The following is a 19,275-nucleotide window of genomic DNA, read 5'->3' on the forward strand; positions in this document are numbered from 1 at the left end:
CAACTGTTTTCTACAGGGGCTACCCCACTAGCCATGTACAAGGGTGCCAATTTCTCCACATCCCCACCAACACTTGTTCTTTTTCTGTTGCTATTGTTGTTTTATGATGGTTATCCTCATGGGTGTGAAGTGGAGCATCCCACATTTCTTTTGCCCTTGATCCTTCCTCTAAAATGTAACAAGCCAAGATAATGTGGCGGGGGGTACGCCAACTAAAGAAATGCGTGGTGTCCACCAGTGTCTGTGAGACAGGAATGTCATTCTGCTGAGAGGACTGAGTCCATGTTTCCAGGTGGTGACCAGCAAAGAGGGACTGGGGTCCCCAGGGTTGCTGGGAGCAGCTGGGAAGAGCATGAGGCTCCATGGAGCAACCACCCGGAAGATGTGGGAGATGCGAAACAAGCCCTTTCACTATCTACATCAACCTAGAGAAGAGGGGGAGAGGCTGATATTTAGTAGCTATATGCATGTGTATATGTACACATATTGTATATATTCATTAAATTTAAAAGTATTAAATATATTTTAGTTGTAATTCACAGGAGGGGCAAATGAAGATGAAAGAATTGCTGAACTTTATGTAAAATTTTCCTCAAAACAAGAGCTATTCATTTTTTTAAAATCCCTTTAAATTTTTAAAATCTAGTTTGTATAACCACATTGAGCTTTTTTTAAAATTTGTACTAGTACCAAAGAGTATAATGACAAATAGTAGTTCCCTTCCACAACCTTTACCTGCTCTCCAGGCAACCGTTTTCAACTCTTTTTAGTTGTTTATTTTCATTTTTGTCTCCATGTTTTAAAATTATATTCTTGGCTGGGCATGGTGGCTCACGCCTGTAATCCCAGCACTTTGGGAGGCTGAGGCAGGCGGATCACGAGGTCAAGAGATGGAGACAATCCTGGCTAACACGGTGAAACCCTGTCTCTACTAAAAATACAAAAAAAAAAAAATTAGCCAGGCGTGGTGGCGAGCACCTGTAGTCCGGGCTACTTGGGAGGCTGAGGCAGGAGAATGGTGTGAACTCGGGAGGCAGAGCTTGCAGTAAGCCCAGATAGCGCCACCGCACTCCAGCCTGGGTGAAAGAGCAAGACTCTGTCTCAAAAAAAAAAAAAAAATTATATTCTTTTACTGTTGTTATTTCTTGGTTTTTAAATTTGAGACAGTCAAACTTCCTATTAGGGAAGATAAAGATGAGATGTTTTAAAATCTCCCTACATATACTTCTCTCCCCATATATTACATATACTAATCTTCATTTCATTTTTAGTGAAGAATGGTCTATATTTATAATGACTTATTTTGACTATGAAATATTGTTCGCTGCTGAGTCAAATCATGTAAAATGATTATGTGCCTTTCTTGTACATTTTGTTTTTCCTGAGGTCAATCATTACTGTTTTTCATTGAATTAGTTTTCCATGTACATATGGCTAATTTTTCCAAGTGCTCCCACAGCCCTGTTACACATTTATCCACAGTCCTATTGGTTTTTCCTCTGGAGATTTCTGTCTCAGAGTTCTCCTTCCTCTTGCTCCACCCAGGCCTGCTATCTGGCTGTGGTTTGGGGTGCCCTCTCCCTGTCTCCTGGCTGGGGTCTCATTTCCTAGGCATCATGGCTTTTTCCTTGGTTTGCTCTCATTTTGCAAAAGCACAGAATTCTCTAGTAACCTCCTAAGAAAAAGTACATGGGGGTAAATTTTTGAATCTTTGCAGAAGTGAAAATATTTTTATTAATTTGATTATTAAACTAATTAATAATTTGGATAGAAAATACTAGGGTGAAATAATTTTCCTTCCAAATTTTGAAGGCAGTTCTCCTCTTCCTGTATTGTTAATAAGAAATCCAATTCTGATTCCAAATCTTTTGTATACAACTTTTTTGTTTTGTCCCTAGAAATATGTAAGATTTTTCTTTGTTTTTAGTTATTTTGAAATTTCTTGAGGAAATGGTTCTTTTTAAATTTATTGATTGGATACTCAGTGGGCATTTCAATCTGAAGACTTGTGTTCTTCATTTCTGGGAATTTAAAAAATATTATGTTTGTAATTTATTATTTCCTCCCTTCATCTTTATGCTGTCTCTCCGGAATTCCTATTAGCAGAGTATTGGATGAGGTGCACTGATTCTCCAATTTTTTCGTCTTTCTCTACTATTCTACCACTTTGTCTTCGTGATCTTCTTCTTATTCTTCTTTTTTTACTTTTTTATTTTTGGAGATGGAGTCCCGCTCTGTTTCCCAGGCTGGAGTGCAGTGGCGCAATCTCAGCTCACTGCATCCTCTGCCTCCCAGGCTCAACTGATTCTCCTGCCTCAGCCTCCCGAGTAGCTGGGATTACAGGTGTGTGCCACCAAGCCCAGCTAATTTTTGTATTTTTAGTAGAGACGGGGTTTCACCTTGTTAGTCAGGCTGGTCTCCAGCTCCAGACCTCAGGTGATCCACCCTCTTCAGCCTCCCAAAATGCTGGGATTACAGGCTTGAGCCACCACTCCCAGCCTTTGTGATTTTCTTTACAGAAGATTTCCTTGACATTATCTGTAGAGTTTTTTTTATGAATGTTTTGTTTCATACATTTAACTTCCAAGAATCCTTTCTTATTCTGAGATGATTCCTTTTCCATAGCATCCTTTTCTAGTTTTGTGGCTCAGGCATCCTTTTCACAAAGGATTTCCAAATATTAGTTGCATGTCTTAAGTTTGTCTCCTCTTGTCTGCATGATCTGTTTCCTTGAGGCACTTTTCTCATGATTGTTTGCTTCCATGTTGGAGGCCCTCCTCAATGTACGATCTAAGCCTGAGACAGTAACATGGTCCCTGGAACCACTGTGGACCTAAACAGCTTCTTGCCTGGTGGCCTTCACTGTAACATAACCAGGCCAAGAGGGAGCCCACTGCTGGGGTCTATGGGTGGAATCTCCTCAGTGTCTGGGGCCTTTCCAGGGTGCCACAGGGTGACTTGACAGTTTCTCCTCCGCCTGCTACAGGCATTGAGGTTATTTTTTCCATACAGCTATCACTTCATCACTTTTCATTTTCCAAAGATTTCTGGAAATTTCTGCTTCATCTCTGTCTCTTGTTTTGTTCTCTTTGTATTGGTTTATACCTTTTCTATTCCTTTACTGTCATTTTAAAAGTGTTTCCAGAGGCAGAGCAGATAAATATATGTGGTCAATCTGTCATCTTAAACTGAATGCCCTAAGCATATTAAAAAAAAATTCCTCATAAATTTAACAAGAGATTGTCAGAGAAAAATCACTAAATGGTAGTTCTCTATATTATTTTATTATTTTTATTAATTAAACAAAACATACATTACATATTCTTTCCTTTTTGGTTTCAGAGCCTGAGTCTAAGTCATCATTACATGGAGTTTTGGAAATATTGCTAAAATCATGTCAAAGTTTGGCTTTTAAAATATTTAGACCACAAATGTTTTGTATAGCTTTTGTCTCTTCCTAGAATTTTAAATCCACTTTCTTTTTTCTTGTTGATCACAAAATTCACAGGCCTTCACCTCATTAATTAGACGTCAGAGTTGTACTACAAGGTTCTGAAGAGAACGGCTTTGTGTAACATTGCCTACTGTCTTCTCTGGGATGTTCTTCAGGGAGCCCTTTGATTTTCTGAACTGAATCTTTTCTAGGGTCTTTTGCAGAACCATGGAACTGGTGCCCATCCATTGCTTTTCTGGGTAAATTCCACTTTTTAGTTTCCCATAATTTTACATTGAGTTTTGGTTTTGCTACATATAACTATGGTAATTTTTTAAAGAAGAAGTGCTTAAGTTGTAAACTGTGTGAGTCACTGCATGTCTAACAGTGTCTCTGCAGGGAGTATCACCCTTTGTCTCACTCAACACATAGTCGTGGTTGGTCCCACTGTGATGTGTAAGTTCACCTCTTGCTTGACGATCCTGTGACGAACTTCCACCATCTCTTTCTTTGGGTTATTTTTCCAGATGGTAGACATGTTTTGAGGTGTCTGCTCAGCCTCTGAGCCGACAACTGCCTCCTGGGAAGAATCCTTTCATGCCTAGGCTGGGTGGTTTATGCTGTGTGATCCTATCCCACTGATTAGACTAAAGGAGAAAACCTAACCAGGTGTGAGACAATCTGCCTTCCTTGGATATTTGGTGTTGGCACGGGGAGAAAGCGAATCTCTCCCATTTCCAAAGCATGCAAACTTGGAGGCTATGGAGCATCCATATACTATCCCGTAGAAAGCAACAGAAAAATCCAGTCTGCAGAGAGAAAGAATAACAAAGCAGATCCAAATAAGAGAGAAAAGATGTCAAGGGGGTTCTGTTAGCTATTTTGGAGTTTAATTTTGGACTCAAGTCGAGATGGCAAAATCTGGGAGGAGATATAACAAAAATCTTTTAAATTCGGAATGAAGGCTGGGTACAGTGGCTCACGCCTGTAATCCTAGCACTTTGGGAGGCCGAGGCGGGTGGATCACCTGAGGTCGGGAGTTTGAGACCAGCCTGACCAACATGGAGAAACCCAGTCTCTACTAAAAATACAAAAAAAATTAGCCAGGCGTGGTGGCGCATGCCTGTAATCCCAGCTACTCAGGAAGCTGAGGCAGGAGAATCACTTGAACCCGGGAGGCAGAGGTTGCAGTGAGCCAACATCATGCCACTGCACTCCAGCCTGGCAACAGAGCTAGACTCTGTCTCAAAAGAAAAAAAAAAAATCTAAATAAGGTAAAGAGACTCAACATCATTTCTCTTCCCACACTTTATAATTACTTGCCTAACAAACAGAGACTGGAAAGATATCACTTCAAGGCGGGAAAGGGAAGTAATAGTCTAGTTTATACAATGAGAAATAAAAGCAGGAAACTCATCATTGTATAACCTATTCAAAACTCAAAATTTTAGCAAACATTTATTGGGCACCTACTATATGCTCAGCAGTCTGCCCATCACTGGTGACATGAAGGTGAATGGGACATAGATTCTGTCCTTGAAGCTCATGGTCTCCAACAGGGGCAGAGAAGTCAGTGGCCAGAGGGCCCAGTGTAAGTGCTGTGAGGAATTTTAAATGCGAGTGGCGTTGCCAAGTCTGCCATTTTGAGAAGGAAGGAGGATGGGGTCAGAATAGTAGTAAAGAACCCCTAGGAGATGGCTCTACCATTTAAGCAAGAAGTGAGGATTGTCTTTGAAATGATTCCTTTTCAGTGTCAACTTGACTGGATTAAGGGCTAACTGCATAGTTGGTAAAACACTATTTCTGGTTGTTTCTGGAGGAGATTGGCTCAGGAGTTGGTAGACTGAGTGAGGAAGATCTGCCTTCGACGTGGGCAGGCACCATCCAATCGGCTGGGCCCTGAATACAACAAAAAAGGCAGAGAAAGGTAAATTCACTAACTCACTCTCTCTCTCTCTTTCCTGGAACTGGGACACCCTTCTCCTGTCCTGAGCCATGTTGCTGGCAAGATGGAAGGGAACAAGGTGCCCAGCACTGCATGCCTCTAAGGTGCATTGGGTATTTCCTAGTGTCTCAATGTAACTATTCATAGTATCTCTTCTCTCTCAAAAATTACATGGATGACCCTTGGTAGGATCCGGACTGGAAAGTATTTAGTGCATAAAAATGGCCAACAGGTAAATGAAAAGCTGCTCAACATCACCAATCATGAAGGAAATGCAAATCAAAGCCACAATGAACCATCATCTCACACCTGTTAGGGTGGCTAATGAGGAGAGAGAACAAGTGCTAACAATGATGTGGAGAAAAGGGGACTCTTAAATACTATTGGAAGAAATGTAAACTGGCTTAGCCATTATGGAAGACAGCATGCAGATTCCTCAAAAAATTCAAAATAGAACTAACAGATGATTCAGGAATCAGGCTTCTGGTCATAAACCCAAAGGAAATGAAATCAGCACCTCGTAGAGGTACCTGCGCCCCCATGCTCACTGCAGCACTATTCACCATTGCGAAGATGTGGGACCAACTTACGTGTCTATCAACAGATGAATGGATGAAGAAACATGCTGCATATATACAATGGAATGCCAGTCAGCTTTAAAAAAGGAGATCCTATCATTAGTGACAACACAAACAAACTTGAAAGACATGGTGCTAAGTGAAATAAGCCGGTCACAGAAAGAAAAATACTGCATGATCTCACATATATGTGGAATATTACAAAGTTGAATACAAAGCAGCAGGGAGTCGAATCGTGGTTGCCAGGGCCTGGGAGGGGGTGGGAATGGAGAGATAGAGGTCAAAGGGTATGAAATTGCAGTTACACCAGGATGAATAAGTCTAGAGATCTAATGTACAGCATGAAGACTATAGTTAATAATACTGTATCAGGCCGGGTGTGGTGGTTCAGGCCTATAATCCCAGCACTTTGGGAGGCTGAGGTGGGCAGATCACCTGAGGTCAGGAGTTCAAGACCAGCCTGGCCAACATGGTGAAACCCTGTCGCCACTAAAAATACACAGTTAGCCAGGCGTGGTGGCACATGCCTCTAATCCCAGCTACTCAGGAGGCTGAGGCGGGAGGATCACTTGAACCTCTTGAACCCGGGAGGCAGAGGTTGCAGTGAGCCGAGATCGCATCATTGCACTCTGGGCTGGGCAAAAAGAGCGAAATTCTGTCTCAAAAATAGTAACAATAATAATAACACTGTATCGTACACTGGAATTTTGCCAAAAGAGTAGATTTCAGGTGCTCTTACACACACACACACACACACACACACACACGCACACGCACACAAATGGTAAGTTTGTGAAGAAATATATGTTAATTTGCTTGACTATAGTAATCATTTCACTGTGTATTTCAAAATATCATGTTGTACACTTAAAATCCTTTTTTTTTTTTTGAGACGGGGTCTCACTCTTTCACCCGGGCTGGAGTGCAGTGGCACAGTCATGGCTCACTGCAGCCTCTATTTCCCAGGCTCAAGTGTTCCTCCTGCCTCAGCCTCCTGAGTAGCTGGACTACAGGCACACACCACTACACCAAGCTAATTTTTTAAATTTTTTATAGAGACAAGGTCTCCTATGTTGCCCAGGCTAGTCTTGAACTCCTAGGCTCAAGTCATCCACCTGCCTCGGCCTCCCAAAGTGCTGGGATTACAGGAGTGAGCCACCGTGCTTCGTCTACAATTTTTATTTTTTAAAAAAGATTATAAAAAAGAATCCAGTGAATGTGGCAAATCAAAGGACACTGGTGAGGCTGGTTTCTGTGGGTGAAGCGTGGGAGCCAGGTTGCAGTGTGAGAGTGAGTGGAAGTGGAGGCAATGAAGGTGGACGCGTCTTATAGGAAACTGGCCACCAGGGGGCAGAGAGCAGAGGGCTGTTTACTGCCTGGGCTGGACACACTTGGGAAAGTTAACCAGCTGATGAGAAAAGTCAGCAGAGAGGAAGAGGGTGAAGGTTGGGTGAGATGGCTGTCATTGTGTTGTCTTGGGAAGGAAGTCGGTAGGGGTAGGAGTAGGGACAGGCTGTCGTCTGGGGGACAGCCTCTCTTCCACTTGGATGCTGTTATGGACTGAATCTGTCCCCACTAAATTCATATGTTGAAGCCCTACCCCCAGGGTGGCTGTATTTGGAGGTAGGGCCTATAAGGAGATAATTAAGGTTAAATGGCGCTGTAGTAATAGGGCCCTGATCCTATAGGATTAGCGTTCTTACAAGAAGAAACACCAGAAAGGTGTTTCCCTCCCCTCCCCTGCATCCACACACTCATTGGAAATGCCACATGAGGACAAAGTGGCCGTGTGCAAGCCAGGAAGAGGGCCCCCACCAGACACCAAACCCTTGGGGATCTTGATCTCACACTTCCAACCTCCAGAACCGCGAGATCAATTTCTTTTGTTTAAGCCCCCAAGTCTGTGGTATTTTGTTATGATAACACAGCTGACTAAGACAGATGGGAAGGAAAGGAACAGAGGGTACAATTTAGACACATCTATAAGGGCAAGATGTTGGTTAGAAGTTCATCCAGGTAGTCTCAACTCTTGGGAAATGGAAGCCGAGCCCATGTGTTGTACATGAGAGGGAGGCGGGAGGTGAGAAATTTGAAAGACACGTGGCCATCAGGAGCATGCCTAAGAACCTCTGGTGAGGGAAGAGGGGTGGGACATGGTGGGATCTGGAGATGACTCTGGGAACCTCAGGAGCCTGCAGCACAACGGGCTGAGACTGCGGGACGTGATGAACCAGGGATGGCCCTCCCCAAATACCATCCTTGGAACAGACGCACAATGTAGAGGCTAGGTGGGCCCCAGGAGTCCACGGGAATGCTGAGCAGCCTTCTGTTTGTAATGTAAGCAAGTAGACAGCATCTCAGTATTGTGGTTTTACCTTGAGCTGCAGGTTGTCCCGAAGCCTGAGTGAAGGTCAGTGGTGAGAACCCACAGCTTGCTAAGAGCAGGGATGCAGAGATCAAGCTGGGGCTCACTGCAAGAGGCTGTTCTGGTGGTGGAGCTCAAATCCCAGATATTAAATCTAGGCTTTCAACAAGGGGGTGCCAGGAAAAGAGGCTATGTCCTCCCTTGGCATGGTAGGAAATCTGGGGCCCTACCAACCTGGGTGGGGATCATGAGGACAGGGTGGGGGTGGGAAGTTCTGTGGGAACTCCAAAGGGTGATGATACCAAAGCAGGTGGACTCCCCCTTTTTTTTTTTTGAGACTGAGTTTTGCTCTTGCTGCCCAGGCTGGAGTACAATGGCACGATCTCGGCTCACTGTAACCTCTGCCTCCCAGGTTCAAGCGATTCTCCTGCCTCAGCCTCCCAAGTAGCCGGGATTACAGGCATGCGCCACCATGCCCGGCTAACTTTTTTGTAGTTTTAGTAGAGACAGGGTTTCTCCATGTTGGTCAGGCTGGTCTCAAACTCCCGACCTCAGGTGATCCACCCGCCTTGGCCTCCCAAAGTGCTGGGATTACAGGCATGGGCCACCACGCCCCGCCTAGGTGGACTCCCTTAAACAGTTTGAGAAATGGTACCTCTTCCTGTTGGATTTTGTGATCCCATGCTCATTTCTGGACCACTCAATAAATGCTGTGTGTAACTCAGTATTATTTTATGTTTCACAAATTGATTAGTTTAAATGAAAATTAATGCTATTTTGAAGTTTGGGAGAGAATTTTATGACAGCCCCTTGGGCACCAGAAACCCGGAACAGGCCTCTCTTTTGGAGCAGATGCATGTGCTGGTTAAGAAGCTCTGTGGTGGCTCATGCCTGTAATCCCAGCACTTTGGGAGGCCAAGGTGGGTGGATCAAGAGGTCAAGAGTTCAAGACGAGCCTGGCCAATATGGTGAAACCCTATCTCTACTAAAAAATACAAAAATTAGCCAGACATTGTGGCACACGCCTGTAGTCCCAGCTACTCAGGAGGCTGAGGCAGGAGAATCGCTTGAACCTGGGAGACGGAGGTTGCAGTGAGCCAAGATCTCGCCACTGCACTCCAGCCTAGGTGACAAAGTGAGACTCTGTCTCAAAAAAAAAAAAAAAAAGAAAAGAAAAAGAAAAAAAAAAACCAAAAGAAGTTCCAGGTTTAAGGTCTCATGTCACCATGTCCAGCTGGGTGGCCTTAAGCAAATGGCCTCACATCTATCCAAGTGTCAGTTTCCTCATCTGCACCATGGGGCTAATAACTATTGAAGTGAGTGTTAGTGTTAGGAGGAACTCAGCAGAGTGTCTGGTGGAAAATAAGAGTCAGTTAAAGGAGCCTTCACCATCATCATCATCATCATCCTTCATTTATTAACTTCAGGGATAATAAAAATTTAAAAAGAAATCTGCAAATACTTCTTCAGAAAACTAGAAAGTGTTTTTCCAGGTACACAAAAAAAATCCCCAGTGACCCTCCTCTGAAAAGTCATCAATAATCAGCTCCCAGGCTGGGCATGGTGGCTCATACCTATAACCCCAACACTTTGGGAGTCTAAGGCAGGAGGATCCCTTGAGCCCGGGAGTTCAGGACCAACCTGGGAGACATGGTGAGACCCATCTCTAAAAAAATTAAAAAATTAGATGGGGATGGTGGCAGGTGTCTGTAGTTTCAGCTACTTGGGAGGCTGAAGTGGGAAGATCACTTGAGCCAGGAAGTTCAAGGCTGCAGTGAGCCATAATCGCACCATTGCACTCCAGCTCGGGCAACAGGGTAATTACCAGCTCTTCAGGCAATGCTTGCAGGCCTTTCTAAGGTTCTGCTCACTGTGCAGCCACAGGGCTTGTCAGCTTCTTGATCCAGATGCATGACAGGACAGGGCAGTGACCACCATATACCGAAGGCTTCCATGTGCCAGAGCCTATACTTGGAATTTTTATATTTCTTAGCCATCAACAAAGGAGGGATGGAGATAGGAGGGAAAAAGACAGGAAGGGAGGGTGGAAGAGATCAAGGAACTCATTCTCCACAGAAGTCCTTTGTCCAGTTTGGAAACTGGTTTTCACAGTCCATCCTCTGACTCAGATGCCCTGTCACCAACCCCACTACCCCAAACCCAATGTGAAATGAATACCTATTGTTAGCTCTATCTGTGTATCTGTCCTGAAACATGACAACCTTTAAGGGAGCAGTTCTCAAGCAGAGGCAATTTTGCCCTCCCTACCCCCAGAAAAAATTCGGCAATGTCTAGAGATACATTTTCTGTTGTCACAGCTTTAGAGTGATCATGGGCTTCTAGAGCGCAGAGGTCCACGATGCTGCTAGACATTGTAGAATGCATAGGACAGCTCTCACAATAGAGAATTATCTGGCTCCAAATGTCAATAGTGTGAAGAAACTCTGCTTGAAGGAAAAACCAGCCCCACACACCCCACTTAACTCACTAAGGTTAACAAATTGGCAGTTTGCCAAATGCCATGGATTAAAAAGCCCTACCTTGAGTGACTCTTTTTCTATGGCTTGACACGTTTCTGTACAATTTAGCAAGTAAGGAGTCCTTTGAAGAGGTGATTCTTCATTATTTGTTGCTGCATCATCATCATTTCATTCAGTCATCCATGCATTCATTCAACACACACTCATTGAGCTCCCTCTTACACTGTGACACACTCTAGGGATAAAAGATGAACAAGATGAGTCTCCATGTTCAAGTTCAGAGTGTGTGTATTGGGGTTTGGGGGACAGATGTGTTAGTAAATAATTACAGAAATGTTCCGGGTAAAAGTTCTCATGAGATGCATGGGGGTGGGGCCGCAGAAGGGGTTGTGCTCAGTATTTCTTATGGGAGGCCTCAGAAAACTGCCCCATTCAGCCACTTTTTGGGTTCTACTTACAAGGGTCACTTCTGATGTCTCCCTATATGGAGTAGAGGGAGAGCGGTAATAAGCAATTTGGCCTCACTGACCCCCTCCATTAGGAAGATGCCTATAATCTCCCTCGAGGGGGAGCTTGAAATGAATAAAAAATTATCTGAACACACTTAGATTTCAAAATCAAATATCTGACCACCCAGAGTCAAACAGAAGGAAAGCAGGGTTCCAGAGGCTGGGAAATATTCCAACCAAAGTAGGTCAGTTCCACTCCTATTTATTACAGGAGTTCTCAGCCAAGAAGTGTGAGATATAAGGTCTACAGAAGCCGTAAAATAACCCGAGGACCACGACTTACACACAGGAAACCATTTTGTGATTATGTAAGGCAGGAATGCACGTTTGAAAATACAAGGGACGGCCGGGCACCATGGCTCACGCCTCTAATCCCAACACTTTGGGAGGCCGAGGCAGGCAGATCACCTGAGGTCAGTAGTTTGAGACCAGCCTGACCAACATGGAGAAACCCCATCTCTACTAAAAATACAAAAAATTGGCTGAGCATGGTGGCATATGCCTGTAATCCCAGCTACTTGGGAAGCTAAGGCAGGAGAATCCCTTGAACCTGGGAGGCGGAGTTTGCAGTGAGCCGAGATGGCGCCATTGGGCTCCAGCCTGGCGAAAAAGTGAGAAACTCCGTCTCAAAAAAAAAAAAGGGGAAAGAAAAAGAAAATACAAGGGATATAACAGACAGAGCTCTGGATGGTTGGGAATCAAGAGATCTGGGTGCTAACCTTAGTGGGTTAAGTGGGGTGTGTGGGGCTAGTAGAGCTGCTAGTCCCGGCTCTCCTACTAACTTGCTGATCTCCGGCAGCTCTCTTCTCTCTGATGGTCTCAGTGTGCTCATTTTTAAAATGAGGGATTGGGCCCAGAGCATAATGAAGCATCCTTCCAAGGTACACTGAAGACTTAAACCAAGTGAAGCCTCTCATTTTCCCCATGCACTTATTCCTGTGATAATCCAGGGATTTCCTTGAGATAAAAATGTAGACTGAACCTCAGTCCTCCACTCAGTTACGCCAGTCTCAGAGTCACTGCAAATACTTAAGAAGGAGGCTGGGAGGGTCCCAAGGAAGGAGTTATTGCCTCTCCCACCCCCAGCCACGGAATAACACACCTCCTGGCTCTACCTGTCTTTTCACTGTCCCCAGTATCCCAGTTGGCGCTTCTCCAAATTGGGAGTCCAAACTCATGAGTGCATGCTGTTGCTCTAGCATCTTCCAAGGCCAGCACTGCCACTGAAGAGAGGAGGCTCCACGGTGGCAGGGGAGCTCCAAACAAGCTCCAAATTGAACTCATCCCAACTACTGCTGCTGAAAGTCTTGGGGCCACCAGAAAAATGAGCATCTCCTGAGTGTTAACACTCTGGTCAGCTCTGGGAGCACTGGTTTTCCTTATAATCAAACCAGAGGGGACTACGGGAAGACAAGGAAGTTGGACACCATGAGACTTGCCCAGGACAGAGATCAGAGACTCATTTGGGTCCCCAAACACGTTCCCTGGGGAGCTTCTTGGAACAGACGCCTTGGGGACCAGTTTGGAATGATTCTGGAATCTGGCCCTCACCTCTAACCCCCACTCCCTCCCCATTCCTTCCTTTCTGCTGGTCTGGGTGGGGCCACTCTCTTTATCAGAGATCCAGGAGCTCAGGGAGGCCCGGGACTCCTGGGAATTTCTGTTGGAAAGAAAAACAAACCACCCATCCTGCCGCTATTATTATTATTATTATTATTATTATCATTATTTTCCTCCTCCAGCCCCTTGCCAGGACCTGGCTTTGGGGAACAGCAGCGCCCAGGAGCCACCAGACACGCAGACATTAGGGAGCCGCATCCCACACGAGAGGGTGTGGGGAGAGTGGCAGGCGGTCCCATCGCAGACCCGGAAGCTCCTGCCAGAGCTCCCTCAGGTTTTCCCATCTGCAGCCAGTGAGTGTGAAAATGTCAAGGTTTGGGGGCAGACTGATACTGATGTGGGTTCCAATCCTCTTTTTCCGACTTGGAGCAAGAATTTTTACTCCCCTTCTCCTTTCCTTTCCTTGTCTGTAAAGTGACGGTAATAATACCAGCCTCGAAAAGTGATTACGAGGTTTCAAGGAAAGATTGGAAGCAAAGCGCCCAGGACACAATAGGCAATGCCAGGGGCGGCTCCAGAATTTCCGTCTAGGAGAGTTTCAGAAGCCAGGCCAGAGGAAGGGGTGGGTGGTGGGCACGGGGATTCATCTTAGAGCTGCCTTCGCCTGGCGCGCACGATGTTTTTCTTTGGGAAGGGGTCCCTCCGGAGAAGAGCTGGGAGAGATTAATGTTGGGAAGACTGGGAGGGAAGAGTCCCTATTCCTCAGGGGAAGATCTGCTAGTCCCCCTCCACCTGCATCCTGCCCGAGGCCGGAGAAAGGGCGAAACTGTCGCTCCCTCGGGACCCCAGCCTGCAGAAGGGCGCAGTACTCACCGGGTGCGCGGCGCAGGCGAGCAGCACCGGCAGTAGTAGCTGCTGCAGCGGCGGCGACAGGTGGGGACGCATGGTGCCCGCACGTTCCCTGAGGGCGCCCCGACGTCTGCCTGCCCGTGCCCTCTGCCCACTCGGGTGCTCAGCGCCCCGCGTAGGGTCCCGGGCTCCGGCCGGCCGCTGCCTCCCGAGGAGCCATGGCTGAGCCACCCGACCTGCGGCGGGCCCCGAGACTGCTCCTCCTCGGACCAGGTGGCCGCGCGCGCTAAGCCGCCCGGCCCATTGATTAGGACCCGGCGCTGCCGGCGCACCTCCTCCACCCGGCAGGGACTGGCGGGGGGCAGGCGCGGAGGCTGGCAGGGGAGGAGGCAGAGAGAGGGAGGGCGCGGGGGCCCGGAGTCGGCTCCCGCAGGCTGGGCCCAAGCTGGAGGAGGCCAGGAGAGGGCACGCTGGCTTAGCCTTCCACGCGGCAATCCCGCCCGACCCCGGGTCCGGAAAGAGCACTGTCTCTGGAGTCCACGGACCGAAGGCGCAAGCTCGCTGGGGGCCGGTGGGCAACTTAGGTCACCTTTGTAAGCCTCGGCTTTCTCATCCCAACAACACATCTGATAATACCCACTCTCGGACTGAAAGTTGTGACACAGTGAAGGCCCATTGCATCTTCTCCCCCCGATAGCTACCTTGCACTTTATTTCCGATTTTCTTTTTTTTTTTCATTATTGAAGTCATTAGCGCTCATTCCATGAAGTTTCACTCCCATGAGCTCCTCCTTTGATGATGACCAAGAGGATCTGTGGTACACTCAGGCATCTCCGGACCGTCCTGAGGATGAACCACCCGGGAGGCTATTTAAGCCTCAGGCAGATAGTCCCAGTAGCCCTCTCCATCCGTGCTGCGTATCCTGGAGGTTTGCTTTTGGCCTCTTAGTACAAGGCGCCCCAGATGGCCCTTTTTTACTGTTACATAAAAAAGAGAGTCTCACCATGTTGCCCAGGCTGGTCTTGAACTCTTGGGCTCAAGAGATCCTCTCACCTCGGCCTCCCAAAGTGCTGGGATTACAGGCATGAGCCACTGGGCCCAGCACTAAATGGGTCTTTTAAACTCAATTTTCCTTAGTCTGCACTGGTGCCCACTCCCTTCCTTCTTCTCTCTCCTCCTTTCTTGATCTTTCTCCCAGGCACTTTAAGTACATCAGCTCATTTAATTCTCCCCCAGACCCCTAGGTGATATGATGTCCATTTGACAGAGGAGGGCATTGGAGGTGGAGGAGGATTCATTACACGTCTGGGTACTGCAACTCAGAGGCTCAGACAGGAAAGCCTGGACCTACCCTTCCATGGCTGACCTGACTCGCTGTAACTGGCCCTTACTCAGACGGCCATGCAGCTGTTAAAGTAACAATGTGCTCTTGTCCTTAGCAGCCTTCCCTATCGGAAGAGACTATTAGTAAATTGAGGCTAGTAAATCCCAGCAGAAATAAAAGGGAGGAAAATCTATTCAGCTTCTAGGTCCAAAATCAATGCTCGGTACACATCAAACCTAAAGTATACATAATCACCAACCCCCTTCTAGAAACTCTTTCTACATAAATGCTCACCCAAGGGCCTAATGAAATGTACAAGGATGTTTGTGGAAGCACTATGACAGTGGCAGGAAACGAGATGATATATGGGGAAAGGGAACCACCCTTATTTCTTTCTTTCTCATGGGCAGCAGTCATTACTATAACGCTCCTGACTTGTTTCTACCCCTTCACTCTCTCTGTCTGTCTGTCCGTCCCCCCTTCTCTCTCTCATGCGCACCCATACGCATGCATGCGTGCCCGCACATATACACAGGTGAGGCCAGCTTACATGATTGATGCATTTGGAATAAGGAACTGGCATGAGTTCGGTCCCCTCCTCTCTCCTTCCTTTGACTGTGCCCCCCTACAGAGAGCCTGTAACTGGATTTCCCTGGGCCAGGCTGTGATTAATGGTCGAGGCTCTACTGGAACTGGTCCAGTATGAACAGTGACAGGGTAATGGTCTCTCTAATTCTGGGGTTTAGTTAGGAAACCCACCTGCTCACAAGTATAAACCACATTCTGCAATACTGACTTTATAAAGTGATATTTGGCCACATATGTCTTGATCTTATTTCTCAATTGGTTCAAGTTTCAGGCTGGAAATAAAAATGTTATTTCCTAGGCTCCTTGAACCATAGCACCCTAAATGTCCATCGCAAAGTGCCTGAGGTAAGGACTTGCAATTTTTACTATACAGACTTCTGTGTTGTTTGAATGTTTTCTGTAACAACGCTGTGTATGTCTGCTTGGGATTGAAATAAATAAAAAGAAAACAACACAAAAATGCAATCCATGCTTTATACCAGAGCCTCATGATACCTGATGAAAAAGCAAAACAACATTAGTTCTGGGCAATTCAATACATTTCTGGCCTGTAGCAAGCCATTCTTGCTTAAATGGGAAGCTCTGCCTCTCAGAGAGTTGAGAAAAGGGATTGAAGTGCTCCTTGAAAGGTCCTTAAAACCTGCCTGAGACAACAATTTCACAATAGGGGTAGAAGGGAAGAGGTAGGAAAACTAATCATATATTTACCACCTGTCGTGTGCTGGGGAATCTGTTAGGAAGCTCGGGTGTGTTATCATATCCAGTCCTCCAAGACCCTATAAGAGATGGGAACTTGAGGCTTAGGAAAGATAAGTGCTTGCCTCCATCAGCACAGTTAATAAGGGGAGGAGCCAGGATTTGAATCCAGGACTGAGCCCAAGCCTGTGTTATGAAGGAAACAAAATATTTCACTCTATTATTTGACATATTTTGAGATGGCTGTTCAGAGGGCCTCCAAACAGAAGTAGCCCTGCAAGGCTGTCTTTTATTGGGGAGACTGCATCTGGAGAGAGAACTCTGTACTAATGCAGCCAGGCTTTCTCTGTGGAACCTCCCATGTCCAGATCTAAGAAAGGTTAACTGAGAGTTCGACACCTTAACTGTCTGAAAGACACACACACACACACACACACACACACACACACACACAATCTGTCCTCTCTTAGGCCTGCTACCTGTGAGGTTTCATCTGCATAACAAGCCCAACTTTACCAGCCAGGCCTCCTCTTCTCCACCACCCCCCAACCTATTTTCCACACACCATAAGCCCCCATTCTTCCTGTAACTTCAAGATGGAATACAAAAGCATCCACCCTCTGGCCATTTCTTTGAGTTGTTGCGTTTTGAAAGATTCCCATGCACATTTTAAAATTTGCATGCCTTTTCTCCTGTGAATCTGCCTTGTTTTTTTTTTCAGTTGATTTTCAGTGGAACTTCAGAGGGCAAAAGGGAAGTTTTTCCTTGGTGCCTAGAGCTCTTTGCATGGTACTAAGATTCCTCTCCAACATGGAGATGATCTCCTTTATACTTACGCTTCACAAGCTCTTTTGCGCTCATCTTCTTATTAATTAAAAGAGCTCTGTGAGGTAGGTAGGGACCAGCAGGCAGGGGCCTGGCAGGAGAAGGAGAAACTGTGGCTCAAATAGTTTAATCAAAGGGAGTTTAATGAAAGGACTATGTGCAGGGGGTAGGCAGGAACCAGCAAGGGATGGTAAGGTGGAGGGATCGGCAACAGGAAGTCTGAAGGGTGACGAAAACTCTCCTTGACTAAAATTTAGTCAGGCTCCTCTAGCCCTCTTCCCAACTAAGCCTTGACCTTGGCCCCCCCGTCCTGTTTTCAGTTTCCCTAGCCCAGTCTCAGTAAGGATCCTGTGAAGTGAGTTTAGGAAGAACTCCTATGCCACTCTTGATATCTCATCACTTTTGATATCTGCTTCAGTTCCTCATTGTCCACCTTTGATACTTAAGCCCTTGGTCTGCCTTTAGCAAGAATCCTATTTAGAAGGTTTAGCAAGAATCCTGCCAGCCTTGATATCTCCTCTTAGTAATTTTCCATCCACTGACCCTTACCCTGCTCCTTGGCTGTAAATCCTCTTGTATCCCTGTTGTATTTGGAGTAGAGCGTGATTGCTCCTCCCCATTGCAAAGACCCTGTTGCTATAGTCTTGAAAGAAATCATCCTTACCATTTTAGCAAGTGTCGGAATAACTTTTTCTTTAACAAGGGGCAAAGAGTGAAAGCAGTGCTTCTAAAAGCTGGCAAGAATTGTTCTTGGGAGAGAGGTCACCTGTAAGGGCTGTTGAGGCTCAGAAACTGTTACCCCAAAATATGGCATTTTGACATGCTGATCTGAAGAAGGCTTAAGGTCTGTCTGACTTTCCCCTCTACCCCTGCCCAACCCCTGTCTTTCCCAAAGCATAGGATGAAGTTGTTCCCTGAAGTTCCTTTATCTGCCTAAAGTCAGGACCCACCAAGAACAATTGTTTTCCTTCTTCTCTCTGGTATCTCGTTATCTATTACAGAAAAGAAGACCAAGAATGTAACCATACCTGAACAGATCCTTTTACGAGATGTTCGTGTCTCTCAGACTCCTTCAATTCCAAAGAAAGCTATTTACAAGTTAATCTCTATTTCCCATCCATTCATTCTCCCTAGAAGTCATGTTGCCCCTCAACAGAATGACTCTCTCCCCCATTCCATAACCTGTTTTGCCATAATCTAAGCCTCCCATTCTTTCTGTAACCTCAAGATGATATTGAGAAAATTGTTATTTGAGGAATGCAAATCCTTTTAATTATCAGGCCCAGAAAGACATTAAAATGAGACCATGTTCACATCCTCTTCCCTATTTTGACCTATGTATATATCTTTTTTTTTTTTTTTGAGACAAAGTCTCTCTCTGTCACCCAGGCGCCCAGGCTGAAGTGGAGTGGTGCCATCTCAGCTCACTTCAACCTCCTCCTCCCAGGTTCAAGCAGTTCTCTTGCCTCAGTCTCCCAAGTAGCAGGGATTACAGGTGTGTGCCACCACGCCCAGCTAATTTTTGCATTTTTAGTAGTGATAGGGTTTCACAATGTTGACTGGGATGCTCTCAAATTCCTGGCCTCAAGTAATCCTCCCACCTTGGCCTCCCAAAGTGCTGGGATTACAGGTGCACACCACCACACCCGGCCTATGTATTAATCTCTTGAAATCACTTGCTATTGCCACGAAGAGCTACAAATTAACCTAATAATGCCACACTGGACACTATAACCCATACACTACAGCTTACCACTTATAACCAAACACTAATCAATGTTATTCCTGTAAACCAGTGAGAATTACTGACAGACAACTTTGCATCAGCCCATTCCCTGCCTCCCTTTTCTGCCTTTAAAAATCCACTTGTAACTGCTGCTAATTCAGAGCAACTTGAATCTGTGCTCCCGGATTGCAATCCTCAAGCTTGGCCCAAATAAATGCTCTACTTATATTAACTTTGCCTCAGCTTCTTCCTTTTAGGTCGACATACCTGGCCTAAGTCGGTAGGATTCAGTATGACTCCCACAGACCACCTGGTGTCTCTCTCTCAAAGCAGTCCTTGGTACCAGCGTGAACATTCCCTCTTCAGAAGCCCCATTGGGTGTTTCAGATGTTCTCCT

The 19,275-nt window shown here is 45.9% G+C and overlaps 1 protein-coding gene across 1 annotated transcript in view; it reads right to left on the reverse strand.

The window, feature by feature from the left end:
* SCTR (secretin receptor) overlaps nt 1-14,072 on the reverse strand; it is a 75,724-nt gene extending 61,652 nt beyond the window's left edge. The window contains exon 1 of the mRNA XM_032145637.2: nt 13,744-14,072. Coding sequence (XP_032001528.1) covers nt 13,744-13,815 — 72 coding nt within the window. The 5' untranslated portion in view covers nt 13,816-14,072. The remainder of the gene's footprint in view (nt 1-13,743) is intronic.
* Nucleotides 14,073-19,275: the final 5,203 nt, after the last annotated feature.

This window comes from Hylobates moloch, unplaced genomic scaffold (assembly GCF_009828535.3).
Source record: "Hylobates moloch isolate HMO894 unplaced genomic scaffold, HMol_V3 SCAFFOLD_24, whole genome shotgun sequence".
NCBI classification, from domain to species: domain Eukaryota; kingdom Metazoa; phylum Chordata; class Mammalia; order Primates; family Hylobatidae; genus Hylobates; species Hylobates moloch.